This window comes from Cygnus olor, chromosome 28 (genome assembly GCF_009769625.2).
Source record: "Cygnus olor isolate bCygOlo1 chromosome 28, bCygOlo1.pri.v2, whole genome shotgun sequence".
NCBI lineage: Eukaryota > Metazoa > Chordata > Aves > Anseriformes > Anatidae > Cygnus > Cygnus olor.
This window is the reverse complement of record NC_049196.1, coordinates 2,726,765-2,744,971: the sequence shown is the minus strand read 5'-3', so window position 1 is coordinate 2,744,971 and position 18,207 is coordinate 2,726,765. Positions and strand designations below refer to the sequence as shown.

At 55.1% G+C, this 18,207-nt stretch overlaps 1 protein-coding gene across 7 annotated transcripts; it reads left to right on the top strand.

The window, feature by feature from the left end:
• The first annotated feature begins 4,947 nt into the window (after window positions 1-4,947).
• ADAR (adenosine deaminase RNA specific) lies at window positions 4,948-17,899 on the top strand. Of its 7 annotated transcripts, none has more exons than XM_040538685.1 (15): window positions 4,948-5,269; window positions 7,199-8,740; window positions 9,962-10,148; window positions 10,218-10,375; window positions 10,789-10,930; window positions 11,112-11,329; window positions 11,576-11,732; window positions 12,718-12,916; window positions 13,520-13,613; window positions 15,030-15,158; window positions 15,263-15,396; window positions 15,555-15,737; window positions 16,230-16,342; window positions 16,756-16,883; window positions 17,166-17,899. In XM_040538685.1, the coding sequence occupies exons 1-15, from the start codon at window positions 5,118-5,120 to the stop codon at window positions 17,404-17,406; spliced, it is 3,777 nt and encodes a 1,258-aa protein (XP_040394619.1). In that variant the 5' UTR covers window positions 4,948-5,117; the 3' UTR covers window positions 17,407-17,899. The 7 variants fall into 7 exon arrangements, with proteins under 7 accessions (XP_040394619.1, XP_040394622.1, XP_040394620.1 ...); XM_040538688.1 differs by having other exon boundaries at window positions 4,954-5,269; window positions 7,202-8,740; window positions 12,745-12,916; XM_040538686.1 differs by having other exon boundaries at window positions 4,954-5,269; window positions 7,202-8,740.
• Window positions 17,900-18,207: the final 308 nt, after the last annotated feature.

The following is an 18,207-nucleotide window of genomic DNA, read 5'->3' as shown; positions in this document are numbered from 1 at the left end:
CAGCTGGGTTGTGCCGCGTGAAAAAATAATTCACAGCGAATAAAGAAAAAGCCGAGAAGAAGGTGTAATAGGATCCTGTGGGAGGCACAAAGAAGTCCTACACGCAAGGAAGCCCTTTGGAGACCCGGCTGCGCCAGGCTTTCCCTTGCGAGACAATCCATTAAACAGTCTCTCTGTGCTCAATAGCTCCATAAATAAAAAGGAGCTGAGAGCAGCGGGCTGTCTGTCTCGCTGCCTCCCCAGGCAGCTCCCGAAGTTTGCAGAGCGCTGACCTTGAAGAAAATGGCAGGGTCAGCAGGGAGGCGGCTCGGCTGAGCCCTGAGGCAAGCGCCGCGAGCGCTGCGGATGAAAAGCCGCCCCTGGCTTCCTGCCCTCGGGGTGGTGACGAGCAGCAGGGGAGCTGCGAGCGGGGAGCCCTGTCTGGGGGTGCAGCCCCAGGGGATGCGTTCTGCCCCCGGGCTGATGCTTTTCCCAGCCGAGGGATTGTGAAATCCCTTTGATTTGTCTGAGTGCACAGTAAAGCCCTCTCCCTGCCAAATCAGATTTAATATTAAACACAAAAGGGAGTAGCAAAGGGCAAAAGGGAACTGGACTGGGTGGCAACGTAAAGGTTACAGAAGAGAGTATTAATGCCATATATTAGGGAGCTCCTCGGAATCTGGCATTTGGAAGTGTTCATTAATGTAACTGATTCACTCTGGGAGCTGCTGCATCAATTCTCAGTGGCCGTGGAGTCCCCTTCATGCTGATCCCCCTCCAAGAAATCTCTGCGAGAGGTGCTGGGCGGCTGCAGCCCAGGGTCCCCCTGTGGTGCTTCAGCCGCCACCCGAGGGACGACAGCTTGATAAGGAGGAGATGACCAGGCTGGAGCAGCGTGAGCCACGCCAAGGAGCAACGCCGGTGTCTGAAGGCAGTAAAAGGCCAGAGAGCGCTTGGTCACGGTGGCAGCGGCGGGTCTTCCTGTCCCCGAGCCAAAGGAGCCCCTGGCAATCGTGGTGCGAGACTGAAGGAGAACACCCCAGGGAAAAGTTGCCAAGTGGACACTACGATGGCCATGAACCCACGACAGATAAGCCTGTGATCATCCAAGAGCTAAAGGCGAAGGCTGTGCTCACGTGGCATCCCCAGCCACGCGAGGATCAGCCGGCGGCGGTGCCACGCTCCGTCTCTTGCCTGTTTTCCAAGCAACGCCCTGCCTTTTGTAAGAGCCGGCACAAACCTGCGCTCCTCGCCGCTGCAGCTGCGCTGGGAGTCACTGCTGCGGCTCCTGCCACTGCCGCGGCTCCTTCCACTGCCGCATCTGTGCCTTCCACACCTGCCTTCCCACGCCGTGCTTCCCAGCTCGGCGCTGAGGACGTCAGCCGCAGGAGCGTGCTGTCCCGTCCCCAGAGCAGGGCAAGCAGCGTGTGGACGGGAGAAGCGGCAGAGTCCCCCCCCTTCCCCTCCGCACCGGGAGCTCTGGAGATGAGTAATTGCTGCTGACATCTCTGGAGAGCAGACATGGCAGCTGCCGGGGCTTTATCAAAGCTCAGGTTCACGCCTTTGCTGAACAGCAAGGAGCCTTGGAAGAAAAAGCTTGCGCGATGCTCCGCGTAAGCCTGCTGCTTCGCCAGCTGGGAAACAGCCCCGGGGGGGCGGGAGCAGGCTCGGAGGGGTTGAAGCAAAGCAAAGAATGGCAATTCAGCACCTTCCCCTGGTGCCCCAGGCTCAGGATGGGGCAGAATTTCCCATGTTTGAGAAAAAAGAGGCCGAGGGCTGGAGGTGTGAGCGCAACCTCCCTCCGGATGAGCAGGTGTCCGTGCATCTGTCTGACGGCGAGCGCCAGCTGGTCCACGCAGAGCTCGGTCCTGTCCTGTGATGCTGTAACAAGCTAGGAGTAATTCTTCTTCAGGCTGATTAATTGCTAGACACTTGTATAAAAAACGTACCACCAGAAACACACTCCTGGATGGACCCATCGAGTTACCTGCGCGGTGTTTTTAGCTACAAAAAAAAAAAAAAAAAAAAAAAATTATCTGTTGGGGAAAAAAAAATCCTTTGCATGGGAACTGAAGGCACAGGAGCTGCAGTTTTTCCACGCCAGCTCCCAGCTTTGCATCTGCGCCCAGAGAGTGAAGAGCAACGCTGCCTGTTTTGGAGAATGTAGGGGCTGAATCAGCACAATTCCTTGTGCGAGGAACCTAGAGGGCTTGATGGGGGCTCCTGCGAGAAGGCCAGCACCTAATTGCACCTCTCGGATCCGCAGCGCGAGAGCAGAGCTTGCCCCTGGGGTGGAGGGGAGCAGGCACCGGCAAGCCCGGTAACGCAGCACCGCTCCCAGGGCCACGTTCAATTAACCAATGCAGTCATCTGATCCAGGAGAGTAACAAAACGTCCCCTTTGCAATCGAGCCATCAGCTTTTATCTCCCTGGTAGGAACAGGCTGACTTCAACAGCGAGGAAGCGATATTTCAGAGCGTCTAATAAAGCAGTTTTAAAATGAAGCTCGGCGGAACAATAGCCGTACCCAAGAGCTGGCATTCGAACAGGGAGTCGGGCGGGGGAGCTGTGCTACAATTTATTTCACCTCATTTCATTTCAGAAGAGGGAAGCAAAACAAAGCGGACACCTGAGGCATCTCCAGCCCGTCAGTGCCTTAGCAAATGCTGCCACCGCGCGGGGACGGCGGCTGCGGGAAGCCTCCCGCAGGGCCCCGGGGGAGCCCCCACGGGGCGTGGGGCGGGACGAGCCCCGGCGGCCCCTGCTCTCGGGTGGGTGCTGCTGCCGGGGGAGCGAAGGGGCCCTCCTCAGCCTCGGCCAAGGGCCGGAGGCAGCAGCCTGGAGGCGGCAGCCTCCGCCTCGGCTGCACCAGCACGGAAAGCGGCGATCGGCGCCTTATCTCCAGCACAAATTAAGTCCCCAAGCCCATTTCCAGCGAGCGGGAGCCCAGCGTTAGGCGGCTGCGATACGGGGAGGCCACGGGAGCTTCTGCCAGCACGAAGCAGATAACGCCGCCGTGCTAACGCCGGGCCTCCGGCAGCTCGGCTCGCACAGTCTCAAATCACGTTCCTATGGAAACGAGCTTGGAGGCTGCCCAATTTTCCACAAACGAGGAGAACGGAGAATGAACTCGTATCGATTAAGTGGCTAATTGTCGCATTCGGGGCGCTGCAATCCGAGAGGATGTATGGCTCCGTAACCCCAGCTATAGATTATTTCATGGACAAGGTATATCACATCGACACCACAGAGAGCAGCTCGGTAACCCTTCTGCTGTGCCTCAGGAGCTGCAAAAATGAATCAAATTCACTGAGGCTGGGTTAAAGCTTCAGAGCGATCACAGGAAATTTAAAAGGGAAAGGAAAAAACAAAAAGGAACAGATTGAGGATTTGATGGTTGTGTGCTCTGCACGCCGCAGTCATTCACGCTTCTAATGAGCGGGTGAGAAACGCTGCTTGTCTGGGCTGGTAGTGCCTGACCCCTGTGTCTGCAGGTCTCGGGTGAGTCTCATCCCAGGCAGGGTTTTCTGCACTCCCAAATCCTCCTAGGAATCAAGAGGTGAAAATTTCAGCTGACTGAGGGGGTCCTTTTTTAGAAAATGGGTATCCCTGTTACAGAAAAAAAAAATAAGTAAATAAAAATAAAATTCAGAAATCAGCCTGGGGAACACAAACCCCAAAATCTTCCAGAAAAAAAAAAAAATAAAAAAAATCCCAGAATCATTTAAAAAAAAGGGAAGGGAAGGGAAGGGAAGGGAAGGGAGGGAAGGGAAGGGAAGGGAAGGGAAGGGAAGGGAAGGGAAGGGAAGGGAAGGGAAGGGAAGGGAAGGGAAGGGAAGGGAAGGGAAGGGAAGGGAAGGGAAGGGAAGGGAAGGGGAAGGGGAAGGGGAAGGGGAAGGGAAGGGGAAGGGAAGGGGAGGGGAAGGGGAAGGGAAGGGGAAGGGAAGGGGAAGGGAAGGGGAAGGGAAGGGGAAGGGAAGGGGAAGGGAAGGGAACCTAAACAACCCTCAACCTGAGCTTCACAAAAACGTCACCAAACATGAGCAATAGCTGAGCCTGACAATTCTGGGGCCTGACTCACAGCTCCTGCGTGCCTGCAGCACTCCCAGGCTCACTTAAATGCCTTCGTGAAGCCGCGGGGAAGCAGCCCCGTGGGTGTGCGATCCCCACCCCGAGCAGCGACCTCGTTGGGCCTGGCAGAGGCTGGGGTCCTCTGAGGAGCTCATCCACGTCCTCGGGTGCTCTGGTCCCTGGTGGGCAGACGCTTTGAGGGCAGACGCTCGTGGGTGCCCCCCTAAGCCGCTCCCCAGCCCTTCCCTCGGGGCTCCCGGACACACGAGTCGGGGGCTCCCGCTCTGCCAGCCCCGGAGGTGCCCGCTGTCCCCCTGCGTACACCCCCCCCACCAGGCACACCCCCACGAGTGTGCACACCCACGCGCACGCTGCCTGGCGTGCCCGCAGCCTCCGGGACGAGATGTGCAACCTGCTGGGAGGGGGGGGGGGGGGGTTCCTGCCTCCCCCCCCCCCCCCACGGGCACCATCTCGCTGCCCGCATCTCGCTGCTGGACGGCGGCTGACACACGGCCGCGTACGGGGACGAGCTGCTCCGTGCCGGGTGTGATCTGCGGGGGGGGTGCCCGTGAGGGGGAGGCCGTGTGGGGGCCGAGGCTGTCCCCGTGATGGAGGATGGGGGGCGCGGGGCTGGGGGGGGGGGGGGGGGGGCGGCTTTGGGGTGCTGATTTGGGGATGGCGGAGCCTGGGGGAGGGGGGGCACCAGGGGGCTGCAGGATTTGGGGGGGGCCTTGGGGTCATGGGGGGCTGTGGGGCCGGCCCCCCCCCCCCCCCAGGGCTCGCCCCCCCCCAGGGCTCGCACCCCCCCGGCCCCGAAACCCTCAGGGCACGCGGGCCGTGCGCAGCGCGCATGCGCGGCCCCGCGGCGGGGCTATGGCGCATGCGCCGTGCCGGGCACGTGCGGGCCCAGGCCTGAGGCGGCCGCTCCCGCGGCTCCCCGGGATGAAGCCGGAGCCGCCGCCGCCGCCCCCCGCCACGAGGTACCCCCGCAGCGCCCCACCCCCCCCGGCGGAGCGGCCCGGCCGAGCCCTCGGGTGTCGTGCCCGGGCCTCGGCCACGCCGCGGCGATGCGTTGCCCTGCCCGAAAGCGGGCCCTGAAGCGCTGTGCCCTGAAGGAAGATGGCGGCCGCGCGGCCTCGGGGCGCTCCGCGCAGGCGCAGGCGGGGCTCGGCTGCGTCATCACCGTGCGCCCGCCGCGGCGCCAACGGCGGCGGAGGGGGTAAGGGGGGCGGCGGAGGGGGTGAGGGGGCGGCGGGGCGCGGGGGGGGCTCGGCACCGGGAGTCCCGGGGCTGGGGGGGCTCGGGGAGGCGGGCCGTGCTGCCCCGTGAGCTGCTCGGTACGGCCCGGGGCTGCCCGGTACGGCCCGAGGCCCCGGCTCGCCCCCCGCCCACCCCCCCCCCCGTTCCCCTCCCGGTGTCCCGGAGGCCGCACGCGACGGACACGGAGCCGTCCCGAGTTCCAAGGGGAACCGCCCCGCGGAGCGGCGGCCGTCAGGGGCCGGGGGTCCCGCAGCCCCCGGTACAACCGGGGGAGCCCCGGTGCTGGCGGCCGGGCCGAGGCTCCCGCCGGGAGCCGCTCCCCGATCGCTGCCCAGCCCCGGGCCCTGCCTGCGCCCCCCCCCCCCGCGTCCTTTCCCCGCCGCCGTCCCGGGCACGGGGCCGAGCCTCGGCGCCGCCCGCCCCCGGCGGGGCGGGGAGGGTGCGGGAACCGAAACCGAAAGGGAGCTCGCGGCCATCTTGCGGGGGTGCCCGGTGGGGCCCGGTGCTGCCTGCGCTCTGCCCGGTCGGGCCTCGCTTGTGCTGCTCTTGCTGACAGAGTAAGTGGCGCGTGCGGGAGCTTATGGACAGGAGCGAGGTAAGAGCCTTCAGCGTGGGGATAAACCTTTAACCCCCCCTTCCTTCCTGCCAGCCCTGCCTCCGGCGCGGGGCTCACCTCCCGTGGAGCCCGTGTTGTTCCCGGGGGGTGGAACAAGTCCCTGTGGTGGTGCCTGGGTGCAGGCAGGGGTTGTTCACCTCCCTGTTTAAAGAGTGAACCTCCCGGCGACCTTGGGCTGTACTTGGTTCTGTGCGTTTTGCTGTTACTCTGCCTTTAGGTGACTTTAGGAATGAGTTACCCCGCGCGCAGCCCACCTCCTTCTCTCCTTTTCACCGTGTAACTGCCAGCTCCTGCGTTTCACCCATCAAAGCTCGCACCACGTGGCTGCAGAACTCTCACAAAGGCCTCTTTACGAAGGAGGGGAACTTTCTCCACGAAGTTAGTTTTCCAAGGAAAGGCTTAGCCACATAGGTGAAGATAGGTGACTTGGGTGTCACCGAGAAGGAGGTAGGAGGGTATCATTGCATGTTTTTAGCCGCTTGGTTCACAAGCAGCCGTGGTGGAAGGGCTAGATTTTATCCTGTGCTTGGTTTGTTTTCTTTAAAAAGCGTGTAAAAAGCTTAGACCTATGCCCTGTAGCACAGGGGGATGGCCCAGCTGTCAGAGATGCGAGTGAAATTGGGGCCGCAGTCCCAAAATACCTTTCATACCGTTAGAAAGCACGCGCCTATCCGATTTCTCTGTATGTTATCACTTTACTCCTCTTGCGGTGCGATGCTTTACTTCTGTAGGTCACGTCCAGGAAGGAAAGTACATTTAGGGTGTCAGACTTCAGGCCACGAGTCTAAAAACTGCTCTGAGCCCGTTGCAGCTCTGCTCTGTCCTGTGCCAGCTGCTTCACCTCCTCGTGCCGCTGTTTCTCTGCACAACAGAGCTGTGATTCTTGCCTCCCTGAGGGCAGCCAAGTGAAAGCTGCTTGTGTTCTGCAGGCGCCCGCTGAGCCTTTGACAGAAGGCGTCGCCAAAAGGCAACCAGCCTCTGCGCAGCCGGCTTGAAATTCAGCCCCGAAAGAAGAGAGGGTCGCTCTTTTTTTTAAGCTGTTTTCTCGGGGGTAGCTTCACGTGTGATTCCCAACTGCTGGCTTTTGTGCTGGGCAGACAGAATTTGCCATTTGTGCCTACGTGAATAATTTAAACCCTGTGGAAAGCAGGGAGGCTTGGCAAGGCGAAGACGCCTCAGATGTCTCGGTAGCAGGGAGGCTGTTCGGACTGACTTTCTGGAAGCCTGTAATTGTGTAACTGGGTTTTGAAGTCCTGTTTTTCCCCCTCCTAGCAGGTTCCTGTTCAGGACTGGAGAACGCCGAGCGACCCACGGCTTCTCTTCTACCCCTGCGAAGGCAGCCCGGTTCCCCCTCGCGCTCCAGCAGTGCGCTATGAACAGAGGCACCGCTCGAGGCAAAGGCTCGTATTTTACCGGTTCAAGACCTAACTACTCCGGCGCTAATCCAGGTTTCTTTCACCGCCCCCATACCCCACAGGAAACTAACCCGGACGCCTTTTCACGACAGCAGTTCCTAGAAGGGCAGGACAGCGAAGTCTGTTTAATTCAGGAGCTGCGATCGTACAAGGAACCGCGCGCCGGAGGCTGGCAGGCTGTGGCACCGGCTCCTGCAGGGAGATGGCAAGCCAGGCGCAGCAGAGCGGGATGCCATAGGTTCTCCAACAAGTGCCTGCGGGTGGAAACTTCATCGCATTGTCACCCTCCTCAGTACCACGGTCAGGAGAACTGGGGGAGAGATTCTGACACCATAAGTCTGAATTTCCAGCGACTGTCTCTTGCTGGGCAGAACCATGAACAGGAAATTCTGAATATCTTCAGGCAGCTTGGGGTGGGGAAGACTTGTACGGTTTATGATCTTGCACGGAAGCTTAAAACCCGAAAGAAAGAAGTCAATCGTGTTTTGTACAAGCTCCTCAAAGAAGGCAAACTGCACAAAGGTGAAGAGACGCCGCCACTGTGGAGGATTGCCAGCCCAAGCGCGGGGAGAGAAAGAAACCCTCCGGAGCACGGGGGGGGCAGCGCAGCCTCGGCTTCTGAGAGCAGAGGGGAGAGGAGCGCGGCCGGCTCGAGAGACATCAGCCCCACAATGGCTGAGACAAAGGACAAAATCTGCAACTACTTGTTCGGAGTGGCAGAAACGACGGCGCTCAACCTTGCCAAAAACATTGGCTTTTCGAAGGCCAAGGACGTTAACGCCTTTCTCAGCGCCCTGGAGAAGCTGGGCGATGTCCACAAGGAAAACTCGAACCCTCCACGGTGGTCCCTGACGGACAGGAAACGCGAGCGGATGCAGATGCGGCTGAAGGGCAGCGCAGCAACCAGAAGAGCAGATCCCACACCTGGGTCGAGTTTGCCATCTTCCTCCGTTCCTCCAGACCCCCGGGAGATGACCGTGGCTGTAGCTTCGCCAGCGGCAGGATCGAGTATAGAGAACGGACAGCAGCCTCTGGGACAGACTGGTCAGAGCAGTGACAGTGACACAGAAGCAGCCGTGCCGGAGGACACCAAGCCCGTCTTTTCTAGCTTCAGTACCTACGACAGCTCTGAAAATGGCAGGTGGGCTTCGGATGACATCCCAGACAACCTGAACACTATCAACAAGCAGCCTGAGGAGTCGGAGTCCATCATGAACTCCCAGGCTTCCCCCAGTTACGCCGCCCAGTTTGACACTGGTTTCCCGTGTACGCCTGTCGAGAAACTAATGGCTTGTCAGGAGAAGAACCCAGTGAGTGGCCTTACCGAATATTCCCAGTACACCTCCCAGCACTGTGAGTTTGACATGCTGGAGCAGAGCGGGCCCTCTCACGAGCCACGGTAAGAAGATTTCCTAGCTTCCCTGAGCTCTTTGTTTAAACTAGCCTGAACCAACTTCACCTCAGCCTTGCCCTGAAGGGCCTGCTCATTAATGTTTACTTCATTTGGGACTGATTAGCCTAGCTGATTCCTTGTAGCAGCTTAAAAAAAACAACAAAACACTAAAATTTAACCCCAGGCAGCCCGGAGTTCATCACTTTCAGATTGCAGAGAGTAAAACTGGCATTTCGGGGGTACCTCTCACTTATCCAAAGGCGGTCGAGATGTTCTCTCTGTGGAAGTGGTATAAAGGGAGCCCCAAACAAAGCCCTTGGGCGTGGATATCTCGGGTTAGATGAGGTGAACCCGCTCGGAACATCCCTGTGGTGCGGCAGGTCAGAGTGGATGCCGTGCGAGCAGAGCGTGGCGTGACGCTACGGTTCGTGGAGTCAGTTTCTGGAGTCCTGCCTCCACTTGCTAAATTGTGGCTGTTCCTGAGCACCAGTGAGACGATGAAAAGTACGTATGTGCCACACTGGGGTATGTCAATAGACTCGCTAGACAGGAAAATTGGCCTAATTTCTAAAGACAGAGTCCCAGGCTTTTTTTTGTAAGGGGCGATCTGAATGGATTCAGCCCCACAACCCATCTCCAGATCCCACTTGACCCCTTTTTTCTGGAAGCAGGTTTCCTCTGCACGGAGCTGGAGGCCAGGAGAAAAGCCGTGTAGCGCTCACAAGGAGGAGGGAGACAAAAGCATGGAAGGCAAGAGGTTTACGTGCGGCAGCACCTCTCTGAGGTGGTGCGAATGCACTGGGTGGTTCAGGAGCACTTTGGGTAGTCAGGGAAAACACCGGAGGGACAGATGACCCTGAATGACCAGGTGCAGATGGAACTGCAGGCTGCTTTTAAGCTTCCTCCGTGTGCAGGAGACGTAACCGAGCTGTTATTTGCGTACAGCCATTGCACTTCTCGGGCTTGGCAACTGTGGAACGAGACAATTCATCCTTTACTTTCAGAACGAAATCTAGAGCTGCTGTACGTCTCGTGAACAGCTCTGGAAATGCTATGAAGCAAGGCCCAGATGCAGAGCTCTTGGCATCCCTGATATTTTTGTCCTTTCTGCACGTGGCAGCTAGCTGTTCCTTCTCACTTGAATCCCAAGGGGAGCTGCTTGCTCTGAGAATACTGTGGGTTTGCCTCTTGGTTTACCTTGCTTGTTTTTTTCTTTTTCTTTCGAAGATTTAAGTTCCAGGCAGTGATCAGCGGGCGCCGATTCCCACCAGCAGAAGCAGGGAGCAAAAAGCTTGCTAAGCAGGAGGCAGCAGCTAATGCTATGAAGGTGCTGATGCAAGAAGCAGAGAACGGAAGGCCCGATGGAATTAAATGTGAAGAGCCGATTCCATCCAACAGTTCTGAATCAGAACTGGTGAGTCTTGTCTTCTATTTGTAAGTCTGGTCAAACAGTGCTCGGTCTGAAATTGGTTTCTTGCTGTAGCCTTTGCATTCAGAGCCAGAGTCATCGTCTGCGCCAGCTCAACTGAACATGCTTCCCGGGAAGCACCCCATCAGCATATTAATGGAATACGGACAAAAATCAGGGAACACGATTGAATTCCAGCTGCTCTCTCAGGATGGCCCACCTCATGATCCTAGGTATGGCATGTCGTTGTCAGCTCTGGGGAGGATAGAAACCCTTTCTTTAATATCCTTGCTGTTCAGCATGCTACCCACGTTCCCGGGGTCATCGCTGACCTAGCTGAGTGCTTCTCTTATCCCAGGAGTCTGGGAATGGCTTCTCCAAGACATCTGCCTCCAGAAAGAGACCAAAAGTAATGCCTTTTCTCAGAGAAAAAGGATGCTGTTTGTTCTACCAAACCAGGAGCAGCTTCTAGTCTTGTACCGTACCCGGTAGTGCTGGACTGGCATTTTAAACTGTTTGAGGCCATCGTGGTAGACTTAAATAAGAGAGAATGCAGAAGGATTTAATTTGAGCTGGGAGAAGGGGATAATAAACAGACTGCAACATCTATGCTTAACACTCTCCGTATGCTATAATGTCCTGTCAGGTTCAGCTACTGTGTGAAAATGGGTGACCAAATTTTCCCTGCTGTGGTAGGAAACAGCAAGAAGGGAGCAAAGCAAATGGCAGCAGAAGTTGCCATGAAGATTCTTTCTGGAGAGCCTGTGCCACGTGTCTCACCGGAACAGGTACAAAGAGCTGCTTTATGAGACCCAAGTATTTTGTTTGTCGTATTTCCCCTTTGTTTTGTGTTCCATTGGATTTCACCCCACAAAGTCATGTTCTGGCTCTAGCAGAGGTTTGCTTTGTCCTGCAGTAACACCAGCTGTTCTGTATTTAACAGCCTTCTCCTGTCTAACTCTGCTCTAGCCTGTCGTGAAGCCCCAGGGTGAGCAGTCCACGCGCGGCTGTGGAGCACAGGTCATCGCTCCGGATGAATCCAAGGCAGCAAAAGCGAAGGGTGTTGGGGAGCTCATCAAATACCTGAACGTCAACCCTGTCAGCGGCCTGCTGGAGTACGCCCGCTCTAATGGCTTTGCTGCAGAGTTCAAACTCATCGACCAGTCGGGACCTCCCCACGACCCAAAGTAAGTAGCTGCATCCCTCCGGGAGGAAACTGTGCGTTTTTGCTGTTGTGTTCTCTATCCGTTCTTCAGGACAAAGTTCCTGATGCAGTTAAAGGTGGCAACAGGCCGTGCTGCTGCCTCCGCCAAACCTCGTGTCCAGACAACGATAAGCTACCTCCTCTCTGCTCTTTTCTACGCTGAGATATAAAAGCAGACTGAAATCCAGGGGTCTCTGAGGTTCTCAGAAGTGCACTGCTGTCTTTACAGGTTTGTCTATCAGGCGAAGGTTGGAGGCCGCTGGTTCCCAGCTGTAACTGCACACAGTAAAAAACAGGGCAAGCAGGAGGCAGCTGACGCAGCGCTCAGAGTCCTGATCGGGGAAACGGAGAAGGCTGAGCGCATGGAGGGAATCAACATCACAGAGGTAACATCCTCTTCCTCCAAGGCTGGGGCTGCTTTTTTAGCCCTGCCTGTCCTGTGCTGTTCAGTCCAGCAGAAAAATGCCTTCAAGAGCAACTGTGAGATCGTTGTTCTCTGAAGGTGTAGATAAGCTGATGCTCTCCTAAAATGGGTTAGATGTTTCCTCAGGGCATAGACGTTCTCTTCCCTCATGATGGTGCCTGCTGTAGGGCTACATTATCCTCAGATACTTCCACAAGCTGCTAAAATATGCTCCTGTGGTGGAGCAGGAACGTGCTCGTTTTTGTTCTTTGATTCAAATAATTCCATTCTGCATTCCTTCATAGTACACTAAAAATTCTGTCAGCTCAAAAAGTCGTGTATCAGATAAGAACAAAGCCCTGTTTGTGTCAGGATGGCTGTCCCAAACCTGTGCTTCTTTAAATCGCACTTGAGTTTTGTGGTGTCTTAAAAGCTGCATTCCCAGCTGCACAGCTGAGTGTAGCAGCTGTGTCTGTAAATAGAAAATCCATCAGGGACGATGTGGCAGTCAGCAGTGCTAGAGGAGGCAAGTGCCCGTTTGAGACGGAGTGACTGTGCAGTCTCCCAACAGGCAGCCAGAGAAGGAATTCCTGCGAAACCAGTAACAGATTTCCTTGGCTGAGTCTCTGGGAACGGGCAAGATTGGTTTTGTTCCTTTGCAATGGGGTTCCCCCGGCAATCCCAGGAGGCCACTCCTCAGCCCGTTTAGCTCGCTGCCAGGAGGACAGCTTGCTGCTGTCTGTTGATGATGCACTTAAAGCGGAGCTCAGCGCATTGGAGAGTATTTCCCCAGAAATAACCAAAAGAACCTCACCCACCCCTTGATACTCTCCGCGTGCTCAGCCCAAAATTGCGTTCCCTATGGTCTGTGTTTTCTGTGTCCCTGCCTTCTGCTTGGATAGCTGTGTTTCAGGCTAGCTGCTGCTGCTCGAGCTGTTTTGTTCACTGACCTGTTTGTGGTCTCTTAGCAATCCTGGTCTGCGTCCCCGTTCCAGCTCCCTGTAAGTGGCAGTACCCTCCACGATCAGCTGGCCATGCTGAGCCACCAGTGCTTCAATGCCCTCACTGCTCGCATCCAGCACAGCCTGCTTGGGCGGAAGATCCTGGCTGCCATCATCATGCGGAGGGGAAACAACGACCTGGGAGTTGTGGTCAGCATCGGAACAGGTATGGACAGCTTCTTCCAGCATGAGCTGATCTCTGAACCCCCTGCTCTTCCCTGTCAGCTATGACTAGGGAATTGCTGTAGGTTTCTTCAGAGAGGGCAAGAAATGCTGCCAGGGCTTGCGTAGTGTCACAAGTGATTTAGTTAGAGGGAGAGAACAAAGTGATTGTGCCTTCAGCTGTATTGCTCTTAATCTTTGCTTGCATTGCTCTGTGCTAGTCTGTGCGCATCCATCAGAGCGTGGATTCCTGCGTTGTATAGAACAAGATCCCCCAGTTTTTCACAGCTTTGTATACCTTAGTCCCCTTTCTAGTTAGCTGCTATGCTTCCACCCAGAGTGGTTAGTTGAAAAGCACAGAGGGTTTTGAAGGGACACTGCCCTAAAACTGTGGCAATTTAAGCCTTCACTATCCCTAAAGTAGCGTGTACTTTGTCCCTTATTTTCCTAACTGCCTGGATCAGGATAATGATCTAATAGTCAGGGTGCTGCTGCTCAGAAGCCCAGAGAAGTAAAACTTCAGGTGAGATAAAACCTTCAAAACCCTCCCTTCTTCTGTGAAGCTGTGTGTTGACTTTGTGACGTGTTTTCTTTTTTTTTTCTTCAGGTAATCGATGTGTGAAAGGAGAAGAACTGAGCTTGAAGGGGGAGACTGTGAATGACTGTCATGCGGAAATCATTTCTCGAAGAGGTTTTGTGAGGTGAGACAAGGGGAAACCCAAAGGAGAGGGAGAGGTGCCTGCCAAAAGGTGCTCACCCCATCCTAAAGGGATGTAGCCGTGATGGTTCCTTCGGAGGTAGCCGTGATCCTTTAACACCGCTGTTTACCCATGTGTTGTTAAACAGAGGGATATTATTTCTGATAAGAAAGGGCCATGCCTGAATGGTCCCAAATTAGTACCGAACTGGAAACCTGCCAAGAGCCCAAGGGCTGCTTTGGATGTACTTAAAATAAAGCATCCTGCAGAGGCTGCTTGGCCAGCACGCAAAGCGTGGTTTCAGTCTGAGCCCAGCTTTCTGTCAGAGGCAGAGTGCCGGGGAATCTGCCCGCCAGATCCTGCTGCAGCCTTTCTGGACCCAGGTGTAGAAAGCTTCAGGAAAATTTGTCAAACGTGTTCGTGTTGAGAAGTGAGAAATCCTTTTGCATTAGTTGGGAGGGGCTTTCCCCAAACCAAACAGCGCAATTGTTCTCATCTTTGTATAAACATTCAGCATGGCGCTTTTTCTTTTCTTAAACTGAAGTGAGATGCAGTTGGGCAAGCCTTTTATAATTGTCTGCCCTTCCAGTTACGAACCGCGAAGCCAGCTGATTTTGTAAAGCCTTTGTCTGCTGCTGTTAGGATCTGTCTTCCTCGGCGCTGGAAGGTGTTGAGGGCTGCTCCCCAGCAAGCTGTAAAATCAGAGCGTTGCGCTCTTGCTTACTGTCTGTCTCTGCTATTAATTTTGACAGCTGTGGCTGCTGGGCTGCTTTGGCACAGCAAAGCCTATCAGAGATGAGAATGGTGGGCTCCACCTCTCCTTGCAAAGTGCCTGCACAGGTTTTATTTGAGGAATCTCTGTGAAGCCGCAGTTTTTCTTTAGTCCCTGACAGCATGTTGGAGACCTCAAGGTTTTTAATCTGTTCCCAGACAGAAGCAGCCATAAAAGACCCAGCCGCTGTAAATGGATCGTGGGGTTGTGCTAACAATTCTGCTTGTGTTCAGCTGCCTTTGGGGCCGTTTACTGTTAATGTGAACTTGGTGCTGACTGAAGGTGCTAGGTTACCAACCTTGAAGTTGTCTTCACGCTTGGATCAGATGCGTGCAAGCAGCAGAGCAGAGCCAGCCAGGCTCCTTTCTCTCCCCTTCCAGTGCTTCTGTCTGCTTACCTGACAGAATACTTATTTTCTACTACATGTCTTCTGCATTGCAAGAAATCTGCTTTATTTCATGCCTTGTCTGGAGTGTCAAATGCTGTAGGTTGGCTTCCAGGTATTCCCCGCCATGACTCCTGGTCTTTGCTCTCGTGTGTGGCAGGATGAGGAGCAGCGTCCTCAGTTTGTGGCAGTGGTTGGGCTGAGGTACTCCTTGTTAGAGGAGCAAAGCAGCCTTTTGATGGTATGCTGCTGTTATTTTCAGGTTTCTCTATAGTGAGCTGATGAAGTATGACCCGTCTAATCCTTCTTCTGCAAAAGAGAGCATTTTTGAGCCAGCGGGGAAGAAGAGACTCAAAATAAAGAGCAATGTCACCTTTCACCTCTATGTCAGGTCTGTATGGGGTTGTACAGGCAATGACCTGTGTTGCTGCTGCACCGCTGGCCTCGGCAGCTTTCTGCAACCTGGTTCTAACCTGGGAAGCATTTCTTTTCTAGCACAGCGCCTTGTGGGGACGGGGCACTCTTTGATAAATCCTGCAGCGATCAGACGAGCGTGGTGGGGCAAGCCCAGCATCAGCCTCTCTTTGAGAACCCCAAGCAAGGCAAGCTGCGGACCAAGGTGGAGAACGGTGAGTGTGTTTGCTCCCTGCATGGCGGAGCCAGGCTGACTTCAGAGATCGTTCGGTGCCTTTGTGTAGAAGATAACTTCCTGTACAGCTGTTGATGGGGTTTTGAGGTTTATTGAATATCTGACTCTACAGAAAAGCTTTCTTCTTCCCTTGTGCAGGGGAAGGTACCATTCCCGTGAAGTCGAGTGACATTGTGCCAACTTGGGATGGGATCCAGCATGGGGAGAGGCTGCGCACCATGTCCTGCAGTGACAAAATCTTACGCTGGAATGTACTCGGTTTGCAAGGAGCGTTGCTGTCACACTTCATAGAGCCAGTTTATCTCAGCTCTGTTACGCTTGGTATGAGACCCACCGGTTCTTTCTGGGTTGGGGGGCAGCTGTGCTGCCCTGCTGCTTAGAAATGGGCTGCACTGACAAATAACCTCCCTCCCACAGGGGTGGAAAAGCTCGTTTGTGGAGGCTGTAGGAGTAACAGACTGAAACGTCATTCTTGGCAGAGCTCTTCTGTTTTGAAGCATAAAGGGAGTTTGTGGATTTTATGTAGTAGGTGGAGTGAGTTTTTCTCCAGGGTTCTCGATTTTTAGAAGGCACATGTGATCTAGGAGGGTGAGACAAAAATTGCCTGCATGTGTCTGGTGGTAAATGTCGCAGTCTAGAAATCTTCATCTTACACATCTAGGGGACGTGTAGCAATGAGGAGGTCACTCTTGCTGATCCCTGTGGCTGCCAGCTTTCTGTAGGTTGTGGGAAGTGCTGTGGTTGTCAGTGTTTGCCTTCTCCGTTACCTGTGCAGTTTCCTGTTTCCTAATGCCTTCACGTGTATCTTCACAGGTTACTTGTACAGCCAGGGCCATTTGACGCGTGCAATCTGCTGCCGCATGGTGCGAGATGGGGACGTGCTGCAGAAGAAGCTCCAGGCTCCGTATCACATCAACCACCCTGAGGTACTGTGGCCCTGACACCTCCTTATTTCCCTTCTGTCTTCCACCTCTGCCCGTGGGCTTGGACCTCACTGAGGCCCCTGCAGGGGTGTCACCTGGCAGAGTGCCTGCAGCCAGGGTCAGGAGGCTAGTGACCAGTAAACCAGCCCTCTTCGTGTTGTTCCCCCAGTGTCTGTGGGTTACTGGGAGAGAGGAGACCAAGGGTTGCCCCTGTAGCCTTCATGTAGCCTTCAGCTTGGTAAGAACCTAGCGCGTGGGACAAGCTGAGCCCCTCTCTACAGGGAACAGAAACGCCTCAGATTTCGCTTGCCCCAGATGAGATCAGCCCTAGCGCGATCACTTCCCAAAAGGAACAGCAGTGGGGTAGCTGGGATTTTAACGCTTCACGAAACCCTCCTTTACCTCTGACAATGCAGGTTGGGCGAGTCAGCGTATACGACTCTGCAAGGCAGACGGGCAAGACGAAGGAGTCTTCGGTGAACTGGTGTCTTGCTGATGAAAGCGAAGTTGAAGTCTTGGATGGCACAAAAGGGAAAGTAGATGGGTAAGAGGAGCCTCTCCTGCTGATTTTCTGTTTGGGGGGAGAGGGGCGCAGCCATGAAGAACCAGTATGCTCCGGGCAGTTACAGTATCATGTGTGGGGAGAAGAATTTTGAACTGATTCGAGCCAGTGCTCTTGAAGCAGAACAAACACTGCCCAGCCCAGGCCCTACACCAGTTTCACTGAGCCAGATCTTGCAGGCATCCGATTGTGAGGTTGTTCCCTGTGTCCCCTGCTCCTGCTTCTCTCTCTGTCATGTCTTTCATGGCTGCCTTTTTCTCTCAGACCGAAGCTGGAGGTGTCTCGTGTGTCGAAGAGGAAAACGTTTGCCCTCTTCCAGCAGTTATGTGCCAAGAACAACTGCAAAGACTTGCAGAAGCTCTTGGTGTACTCAGAAGCTAAGGAGGCAGCCACGTCGTACCAAGAAGCTAAGCAGTGCTTCTTCAGTGTGCTGGAAGAGATGGGCTATGGCAGTTGGATCCGCAAACCCCAAGAGGAAGATAATTTCTCTTTCCTTGATGCATAATGAGATTCCCTGTGGGTGTGTGGCTGAGTGCGCAGGTGGGAGCATGGGTGTACGCGTCCATCCTTTTTGAAATGGAGTCAGTAGTATGCAGCAGTTTCCCCTGTAGGCCTGGCTGCCTTCTCTTTGCTCCTGTTACTCTGAGACCCTGCCCTTTCTCTTTTAAAACATGCATGAAATTTGTTGTATTTTTTTTAAGCTGGGGCAGGCTCAGTCTCTATTTGCTTTTATGTTCACATCTTCTCTTTTTTAAAAGAAGGCACAAGAAACCAGAGGGATTCTCGGACTGCAAACCTGGAGCACTGCACTGTGCACCGCAGCTCCCTCTGGCAGGTTTTGAGGCAAATTCTCTCTTTTGAGAAAGCTGGCTGGTTTCATGTCTCTTGTTCTCTCTGTTGGATGGTGACTGGCAGCCCGTCTGGGCTGGGACACGAACTGATCTCTGCAAGATGGCCAGCACAACATTCCCTGTTTAATAAATTTTCTGTATTGTTAACTGGGTCTGTTCCACAGCTGTGTGAATTGCTGCAGGTTGAAAAAGGGATCCCTGGGTAGAGCTGAGGGCTTTTGTGGAGGGGGGAAGGGGCTATGTGAAAAGGAATCTTCTGCACAAACCTCTGGCAGGTGTGAGTTTAACCAAGAGGTTTTGGGGCTGGGGCCCCTTCCGCTCTGCGTGCCCCCTCTGTTATCCTGCTGGCAGCTCTGGGTGCTGTGGCTGGGGGACGGGGGCTCCTCCCCCCCTTGGGCTCTCACGGGGTCGTGGGGGTCTCTGCTCCCTCTGTCCTCCAGGCCTGTGCTCCCCCA